This window comes from Cyprinodon tularosa, unplaced genomic scaffold (assembly GCF_016077235.1).
Source record: "Cyprinodon tularosa strain WSP-4 unplaced genomic scaffold, ASM1607723v1 ctg19, whole genome shotgun sequence".
Lineage (NCBI taxonomy): Eukaryota > Metazoa > Chordata > Actinopteri > Cyprinodontiformes > Cyprinodontidae > Cyprinodon > Cyprinodon tularosa.
The window spans coordinates 1,056,787-1,066,698 of record NW_024038678.1 but is presented as its reverse complement, the minus strand read 5'-3'; the positions used below and the strand labels follow the sequence as shown (position 1 = coordinate 1,066,698).

Sequence of the window (9,912 nt, the reverse complement as noted above, 5' to 3'; positions counted from 1 at the left end):
AAGAATATGCTGAGTAATCAGGAGATTGGTTGTTTTTTCAAATTCTTATCTTGTCATTGACATCATCAAATTTTGTGCTTAGGTTGTGGTTTGACTGATTGTCCCACTTTTACTTAACCCTTTTATGAAATATTTGTCTTTTTCAGACAGATTATGATGTTTTGGTAAAGGGCACCTGAGCACCCGGTGTCTAAGCCTCACTCTTGCTACACTGCTTACCTTCACTGCTTTTTTACTTGCATTATGTTTATCTGTTTGTAAGCAGGCAACCTCTCGGCTGGATTTTCAGTGAGAAAATGGACTTATCAGGCAGAGTGAAGTTGAGGCATCAGCAGGTTTATTTGGCTCCACAGCATTCACTCTCCATCAAACACACAATCTCTGGCTTAAATAGACACAGCTAATGGACTGAACGATTTACATGAAAATTTACTCCTCACTTCCATCTACAAACACAGATTTAAATCAAATATCTACAAACACACACTTAAGGTTATTTTTTTATAAACATTTTCTGATTTAACTTGCACCCAAACACTATATAAATCCCACAAAATGTGTGCACAGTTCCCCCTATATTTTCCATGGTCTCTCCCAAAACCTTTAAATGGTGTCTGGACCCCTGGGGAAGCATTTGTCCAAACACCCTGGAGAGGACACAGAAAAGACAAGTAAGTCACTTTCTCAGCACCACAACATTTCTTTCGCACTCACTTCTAACAGACTTTACACTCACATTTGCTGAAGTTTCTAAACAGTAACGCTTGCTTGCTCTAAACATCAATTCTCTTTTTCACGGACAACCACCCCAATTGCTAATGGAGAGCAACTGTGGAGAGCCTGGAACAAAAGGCTACATGCTAACTATTAAAATACCCAATAAATATTCAATAAATATTTTAAAAACCTTGTGTGCAAACTGTTCTTTATGTGCAAATCTATGCTTAAAGTGCAATGCTAAATAAAGTGTCCTAGTGCTAAGCAAGCTGATTTTTAATAAAGTGCAAAGGCCCCTTTAAAGTGCTACAAGCTATTTACATAAAAAGAGGTTCACACTGAGCACATGTGACAGATGTAACAGAGTCTGTAGAAAGAATGAACGGTTTGGCAGTGGATCAGTAATCGTGTGGGGTGCCATTTCTTTGGAGGGCAAAACAGCCCTCCATGTGCTCTCCAGAGTTTGCATGACTGCCATTAGGTACTGAGAGGAGATCCTTGGACCACTTGTGAGGCCATATGTTAGTCCAGTTGGCTCTGGGTTCCACCTCATGTGGCTGGATTGTGTCAGCAGTTCCTGCAAGATGGAATGCAATGAAGCTTTTGACTGGCCTGCAGGTTCCTCAGACCTGAATCCAATTGACCACATCTGGGAAATCATGTTTCGATCCTCTAATCCTTGCAACGACTGTCCAGGAGTTGGCAGATAGTTAAGTCCAGGTCTGGAAGGAGATCCTTCAGAAGACCATCCACCACCTCATCAGGAGCATACCCAGGCATTGTAGGGACATCATACAGGATATATGGAGGTTACAGAACAAAGTATTCACTGAGGAACTTTCATTTATTCAGATCTAGAATGTGTTATATGAGTGTTCCCTTTATTTTAGATATATATTTTACTGTATTTTAGACTTTGAAACCACTAAGCAAAAAATAAAATGTCTTTTGTATATGAAAACCATTCAAGTGACCATTGCAGTTCTTTGTTTACATGTAGATGTCTCTTGTTCAGGTAGTTAAGGCAAGTCATTGGATGAGTCAGCACTTTTTCAAATGTAATCTCTTTTACTGTATACATTGGTTAATAAATTTGATTTCAATTCCTGATTTTTCTGTAATTTTGTTTTCAACATATTAAACTTTGTACAGAATAAAATATTCGGTGAGGATATTTCATTATTCAGATCTAGGATGTGTTATTTTAGTGTTTGTTTTATTTTTTTAAACAGCATTTTTAAGACTATGGAACCACTTAACAAAAACTAAGATGTGTTTTGTATATGTAAACCAGTCGAGGGACCATTGCAGTTCTTTGTTTTCATCTAGGCATCTCTTGTTCAGGCAGTTTAAGCAAATCATCGGATGAGTCAGCACTTTTTCAAATGTAATCTCTTTTACTATATACATACACAGCTGTAAATGGGTAACCACCCCTCACACCTATCTCTGCTGCCGGATCAAAGGATATAAAAGGCTTTGATTTTGTCCTTCACTGCACCAGCAGCAGCTTCATTCTGAGCAACCCTCACTCAAATAAAAAAGATTTCAAGATGACCATGCTACTCGCCTACTGGGACGTCCGTGGGGTAAGTGGTTGTTTTACTTTTTTGTTGTCTTTCTTTACTTTTGTTTTAGATTTAAAGCTATTTTAAACATACATGTATATATATATATATATATATATATATATATATATATATATATATATATATATATATATGTATATATATACACTATATTGCCAAAAGTATTTGCTCACCTGCCTTGACTCACATATGAGCTTAAGTGACATCCCGTTCCTAATCCATAGGGTTCAATATGACGTCGGTCCACCCTTTGCAGCTAGAACAGCTTCAACTCTTCTGGGAAGGCTGTCCACAAGGTTTAGGAGTGTGTTTATGGGAATTTTTGACCATTCTTCCAGAAGCGCATTTGTGAGGTCGCACACTGATGTTGGACGAGAAGGCCTGGCTCTCAGTCTCCGCTCTAATTCATCCCAAAGGTGTTCTATCGGGTTGAGGTCAGGACTCTGTGCAGGCCAGTCAAGTTCATCCACACCAGACTCTGTCATCCATGTCTTTATGGACCTTGCTTTGTGCACTGGTGCACAGTCATGTTGGAAGAGGAAGGGGCCAGCTCCAAACTGTTCCCACAAAGTTGGGAGCATGGAATTGTCCAAAATGTCTTGGTATGCTGAAGCATTCAGAGTTCCTTTCACTGGAACTAAGGGGCCAAGCCCAGCTCCTGAAAAACAACCCCACACCATAATCCCCCCTCCAACAAACTTTACACTTGGCACAATGCAGTCAGACAAGTACCGTTCTCCTGGCAACCGCCAAACCCAGACCCGTCCATCAGATTGCCAGATGGAGAAGCGCGATTCGTCACTCCAGAGAACGCGTCTCCACTGCTCTAGAGTCCAGTGGCGGCGTGCTTTACACCACCGCATCCGACGCTTTGCATTGCACTTGGTGATGTATGGCTTGGATGCAGCTGCTCGACCATGGAAACCCATTCCATGAAGCTCTCTGCGCACTGTTCTTGAGCTAATCTGAAGGCCACATGAAGTTTGGAGGTCTGTAGTGATTGACTCTGCAGAAAGTTGGCGACCTCTTCGCACTATGCGCGTCAGCATCCGCTGACCCCGCTCCGTCAGTTTACGTGGCCTACCACTTCGTGGCTGAGTTGCTGTCGTTCCCAAACACTTCCATTTTCTTATAATACAGCTGACAGTTGACTGTGGAATATTTAGGAGCGAGGAAATTTCACGACTGGATTTGTTGCACAGGTGGCATCCTATCACAGTTCCACGCTGGAATTCACTGAGCTCCTGAGAGCGACCCATTCTTTCACAAATGTTTGTAAAAACAGTCTGCATGCCTAGGTGCTTGAATTTATACACCTGTGGCCATGGAAGTGATTGGAACACCTGATTCCAATAATTTGGATGGGTGAGCAAATACTTTTGGCAATATAGTGTATATATATATATATATGCAGATCACTTAAACTGCAAATGTGACACTCGTACAGGTTATGTGCACAACACTTAAACACATAGGCGGATAACATAATAACATAATTGCTCCAAGAACCTAAAGTTTGATTCTTGAAGGAAGTTCCTACTACAATCCCTGACGTGTAATTATTAGATAAGTGCAGATAGGCTTCCATTTTTACAAAAAACGCACCTTCCTACGGTCACTGGAAGATATAGCTGCAAATGTAACTGGTACTGTCGAGGAAAAAAAACAATGAGGTGAGCACAGATCCTTGAGAGACCAAATCCAGCCCTGCATGGGTCTACAGTAAGAGAGATTGTTTTAAAACTAATGTGCTTATATCTTCCTGATAGACAGGATCTCAGCCGTGACAGTGCATTTTTCAAAACTGTGGTAAATTATTTAAGTCTTATTCAGTAAAATATGATTCAGTAGCTTTAAAAGCTTGCAGAAAGATTAATTTATTTTATTTAATGAAAATACGTCTTATTTTTAAGAGTAAACTTTAAATATAAGTAGTATAAGTAGTCAGAGGATTTTAGCTAGATATAAGATATCCAACTTGATTTTGGTTTGTATAGCTTGATGTATGTGTCATTATTACCTAAATGTTAGTATTAGTATGTCCTTTGATTCTATTCATGAAGAATTTCCAAACTTGCAGAATCTTTAAATCCCTTCTCCGTTATCTCTTTACCTCTACAGTTTGCTGGACACATCCGCCTAATGCTGGAGTACACCAAGTCCAACTACCAGGAGAAACTTTATGCCGTCGGTGACGGTAAATAATAACCATTACAAACAATCCATGTCATGTTTTATGCCACTTTAACTTTGTTGATTCAACTCCTATTCTTCTCTAACAGCCCCTGACTTTGACAAAAGTAGCTGGCTTAATGAAAAATTTAAGCTTGGGCTAGACTTCCCCAATGTAAGAAAATATTGCTTGTTATCTTACCTATGTACTAAGGCAGGTTTAAATTTTTTCTGTGTTTACAATCAATGGCATGATATTTACATCCCTCCACAGCTGCCCTACCTGATTGATGGAGACAAGAAGGTGACACAGAGCATGGCAATCCTGAGATACATTGCACGAAAGAATAACTTGTGTGAGTATCGCTTATCTTGTTCAAGTATGGTTTAAAGTAGTTCATCCTCTACATACATAACTCATTGTGACAAAGATTTCCATAAAAAAAATCAAACAAAAAAATAAAACTTTCAAGCTGTAGGTGTTGAGTCTTTTTTTCTGTAACCTTTAATAATAATACATTTTATTTGTAATGCACTTTACATTTTAAGAAAAAATCTCATAGTGTTACAGGTAAAATCATCATAGAAGGGTAAAATCAAAATGAAAAAGTAAACATCACTTTAAAACACTTATGAATAAAATCAATAGCATAATTGTAAAATGTTAAGTCATAGTCCCTGCTAAAAATAAATATTCTTAATCCTTTTTTAAAACCTTTCCTAAAACAGGTGGAGAGACTGAGGAGCAGAAAATCCGAGTGGACATGTTGGAGCAGCAGTGCCTTGATCTTAGAGCCAGCTTTGTCAGGATGTGCTACGTTGACCTTGTATGTTTATTACTATATAACTGTAAAATATTCAGTCTAACTTGATACGTTTTAGTATACCTTAACACCAATTCTACATCTCTGAAATTTTGAAATCAGAAAGGTCTAAAGCCAGATTACCTGAAGGCACTGCCAGATGCACTGAAGCTGTTCTCTGACTTCCTGGGACAGAGGAAGTGGTTTGCTGGTGACAAGGTAACTTATCTTTTGAACATTTTTAAAAGTCATTATCAAGAATGTATGTGCTTCATTTAAGGTTTCATGTCATTTTTCTTTTTTTTTTTATAAAATTACATTATCTTGAAAAATCCTTGTATATTAAAACGGACTGATGATGGATTATGATTATCCAAATGTGGGCTAATTGTCACAGAAACTGACATTGTGATATTCTACCATACTGTAATATTACAATGTCATATTTGATGACTTTGCTCATAGGCTGGATTATAAAATTTACATCAAATGAATAAACATAACAACCATCTACTTTAGAATTGATTGGATATTTAAATAGGTTTATATTTCTTTTTAAACCAGCTGACATATGCAGACTTCATCATGTACGAAATGCTGGACATGCAAAGGATGTTTCACCCTCCTTGCTTGGACAACTTCAAGAATCTCAAAGCCTTCTTGGACCGTTTCGAGGTAAGAAAAATCTGCTTTCTAAAATTTACCATGAATTGTCCACCACCTTTTTCATCATCCTTTCAAGTTTTCCCCATAGTAAGAGTTATCTGTTGCACCAGAGCAAAAATAACAAACAAAAAGAGTAGGCTTATATCTTGTTTTCATAAATGTCTTTATTCCAACTTTCCGGTGGTAGTATAAAAAATGATAAGACTTTCAGCAAATATGACTAAATGCAAATCTCTTGCTAGGCCTAAATGCATTTGACCAAAAAGTCATATTTGTTTGTTTTGTATTCTTTAGGCTCTGGACAGGATTTCTGCATATTTGAAGTCAGATAAATACATCAAGGAACCTATCAACAACCGTATGGCTCAATGGTCTTTCGAGAAAAAGAAGAAAAACTGAAAATCCACAGCTTTATTCCAGGAAGTGATGATGTATGATTTTAAAAGTTAATAAGTAAAGCTGGATCTAATACTCAGAAAAAGTCTTTCCGATCATTCTCACCAACAAATGGACTAACATATTTACTACAAGAATGCTTTATTGTGTTTGCCAAAAACTATTTTTACATTTCCAACATTTTTTGGCCAATTCAAATAAATATATATATTCTCTGAACTTTAGTCTGAAGTTGCTTCTTTCTGTTTTAGATTTTTTTTCTCAACATGATTTCTAATGAAAAATACAGACATTATGCAGGTACAGCAGAGCTGTTGACATAACATAGATTTTTTTTCTCTGTCTTTAAAGGAAGGGTATGTTAACTTTCTAGCACAACTGTAAATATCTCATAAATATCCAAATATTTATGTTATAATGATCATTTTAAGCTGCTTTTCACAGTTAAAACACAGTATTAAATAACATCCTTAAAGTTGAATTAGTCCAGTTCCAGGAAAAGGGGTCAGAACAGCTTAGTCATGCACCTTGTTTTACCCAATGATGTTACATCTATAAAACATCTTGAAAGTTATTTAGCCAAAACATAATATTTTATCAAATTTGTTCATCTTAAACATGTAGGAACATCTAGTGGCATAAACCTCACACTGTATGCAGATCCTCAATAAAACCAGCTTTATTGTGGCAGTGAAAGGGAAAATATTTATTTCACCTAAAGCTATAACTTATTTCATTGTAACTCCCTTTTTTTGATTAATATATGTAAAAAAAAAAAAAAAAATCAAACAAATAAGCTTCTAGCTTGGGTACGTTTAACAGATAACAGTTCTTAAAACTGCCCAAATTTCCAAAAGATAAAGAAGACAAACATAAATTTCACCATTTGATCACAAAAAGGTTCTCTTTCAAATTGTCCTTTTGGTCAGTGACCTGAAAAGTTTGCAAGATCTGTGTTATTTTACATCTTCCCTAAAACCAACACAGACATTAACATCAGGCTAACATGATGAGGCATTGTCAGGCTTCAGGGCTGATTTTCTGTCCCCAAAGCCAAGTACATTTTGGATCTGCAGCAAGACAGCGATCCCAGTAGAAAGGCTATCTCTTACTTATATAAAAAAAAAAACTCAATTGTGTGTGTTGGATTGGTCTCGCCAAAGTCTGATCTTAAGCATGCTGTTTATACTCTGAACAACTCCATGACTGAAACGAGTGACTCCTTTCACCTGCTCCCTATTGCAGGGGTAGCCACTATAGGTCATTCCAGCTTGCACACAGACCTAAAAGCGATTTTATAACCGAGGCCATTCCTGATGCTTCCAATTATTAACCCCTGTGTGAAAGATGTTGTTGCCGTGGACCCATTTTTATTTTTTTAAGTAATTACTTTTTTGACAAGGTTCATTTGGAAAGCACTTCCATTAATTAATACAATTATGATTTAAAAATTGCTTTTGTATTTGCTGAGATTATTGATATCCAATAGTAAAAATGTCTTCAGCCTTGACTGTGTTTTTATGAAAATAAAGAAAAACACTAAATGTCCTGTTGTTGATGGATGCTATTATTACAGAAAAATCTACAATTATTGATGTCATTGTATTGGTTATGACTATATGGAAAAAAAATAAGTACATTTTCAATATTCATTTGGTCAGAGCTGTTTACAGTAAGGTAAACTGGTCTTAGTCAAGCTGCTGGTGGTTTGATTGGTGCATCATACTGTACATACCTTTGTAAAAACAAAAGCAGATAAAACACATTGACACGTTTTTTTTTGTTTTTGTTTTTTTTTTAGCAAGTTCAGCTTACCAAAATAAGATCTAATAATGTGAAAGGAAACTAGTTTTTCAATTTCATTTTGTGTCCTACTTTTGGCTTCAGTTGTATTGTCATATTCCATTTGCTTGCCTGCACAGAACTGTAGAGACATCTTTGTTTGTCAGTACTTAAGGGTCCTTTCATGCCTAGTTTGTTCTTCTAAGACAATTATTTATCTTGAATTTCACATGTAAAGGCTACCTACTCATTACTGTGAAGAGAAGAATACAGCAAAATAAAATGTTTTACTTTCTTTTTCAGCCAGCACTTGATAATCACAAGGGATTTATGAGAGTATGCAAATAATTAATCATAAGGTGGAAAACAAAGACCGAGTTGTTGCGTTGTGATCATTCAAGTTGCGTTAATGTAGGTCACAGTGAGCTGCAGCCCTAACAAATAATTTTGACCAAATAGATGTCGATTTTTATCACAAACCATTATAGGAGAGCAGCTACGACGTCTTAGAACAATGAGCATAAACATAAAAAGATATCTAAGAATAAACTGTTAATTTATATTTTACACGTATAATCCAAGATAAAACTGTAAAATGTTACTTTACAAAAACAAGTCATGTCTGTTTTGGAGATGTAAAAAATGTCTTACAGCTTATCTATCCACAAAAAGTAAGAGTAGGGTGACAATCCAAACTGAAGGCTAAGGTTATAATCAAAACGTATAGATCATGCTGATATGAGTTGTAATTATGGGGCAGCATCCTGCAGGCAGTGAGGGTTCATCTTTTGGTTTTACAAGTACAGTATAACTAAACTAGTAGGACAAACCTACATCTTAATGCATCCTGTGACTTCTAACTTTTCGTTAACTATTATAGATAAGTGTAGCCAGTATAAAAAGGGACAGATTTTGTCTTTAATTTATCCTAGTGGGTTTTTTTTTCCTGTTTGTGTGCTTTTCTTTTTTCTTTTATTCAGTTTTTTTTTTTGGTCAAATTGTTTAATTTGTTTTACAAATGTTTTTGTTTTCTTCTATTTTATTGTCTAATTCATGTAAACCACTTTGATTTGTCCACATATTGAATTGTGCTATACAAATAAAATTGCCTTGCCTTGCCTTGTCTCAAAAAAGAATCAGGATTTTATTCCAAAAAAGTAAAAAAAAAAAACAATCCACTAGACTTTGGTTCCAAGTTTAAAGATGTTTCACTCCCCATCCAGGAATTCAATTCAATTAAAAAAAAAGTTTTGTGAGTGGGAATCTGAACCTTTTCAAACTTGTAAACAAAGTCCGGTGGATTGTTTTTTTTTTTTTTTACTTTTTTGGAATGACTATGACCCGGATGACTTAGAATCTTCACCAGCAAGATTCAGGATTTTAGCATAGAGAAGTTGTATACACTTTATTGGTAGCAGAAATCACATAAATTATATCTACAATTCAATATCTGGCTACTGTTAAAGAAAATGATTATTTTTAGTTTTTAATACAGTTAATCTTATGGCATGTGTAAAAGGTATGTTGAACACCCTCATTTTGAACATATTTCTTAATTTTGAACAAGTTCGTGTTAATGATTTAAAACTAAACTATTGATGGGTAAGTATTCAAAGTACAGGAGGCCATAAAATGAGTATCTCCTGTGTGTGTGTGTGTGTGGGGTGGGGGGGGGGAGGTCTGCTTGGAGAGAGCCTCGAGGAGAGAGGTCTGCTTGGTTTACAGAAGATCAAAAGTCTTCCAGAACTAACATCTGGGATGGTGTAAAACTGAATACAAGGTAGAAT

At 36.1% G+C, this 9,912-nt stretch overlaps 1 protein-coding gene across 1 annotated transcript; it reads left to right on the top strand.

The window, feature by feature from the left end:
* The first annotated feature begins 2,133 nt into the window (after positions 1-2,133).
* On the top strand, positions 2,134-6,567 carry LOC119782172 (glutathione S-transferase Mu 1-like). The gene is made up of 8 exons (XM_038283005.1): positions 2,134-2,306; positions 4,428-4,503; positions 4,589-4,653; positions 4,753-4,834; positions 5,208-5,305; positions 5,405-5,500; positions 5,846-5,956; positions 6,242-6,567. The coding sequence occupies exons 1-8, from the start codon at positions 2,271-2,273 to the stop codon at positions 6,344-6,346; spliced, it is 669 nt and encodes a 222-aa protein (XP_038138933.1). The 5' UTR covers positions 2,134-2,270; the 3' UTR covers positions 6,347-6,567.
* The last annotated feature ends 3,345 nt before the right edge of the window (positions 6,568-9,912 follow it).

What these genes read in the sequence shown, in the direction of transcription:
- LOC119782172 (XM_038283005.1), top strand. Translation starts at nt 2,271, where the DNA reads ATGACCATGCTACTCGCCTACTGGGACGTCCGTGGG. An exon ending in ACTTTATGCCGTCGGTGACG is followed by an intron (nt 4,504 to 4,588) that starts GTAAATAATAAC and finishes CTTCTCTAACAG; the next exon opens with CCCCTGACTTTGACAAAAGT. An exon ending in TTGGGCTAGACTTCCCCAAT is followed by an intron (nt 4,654 to 4,752) that starts GTAAGAAAATAT and finishes ATCCCTCCACAG; the next exon opens with CTGCCCTACCTGATTGATGG.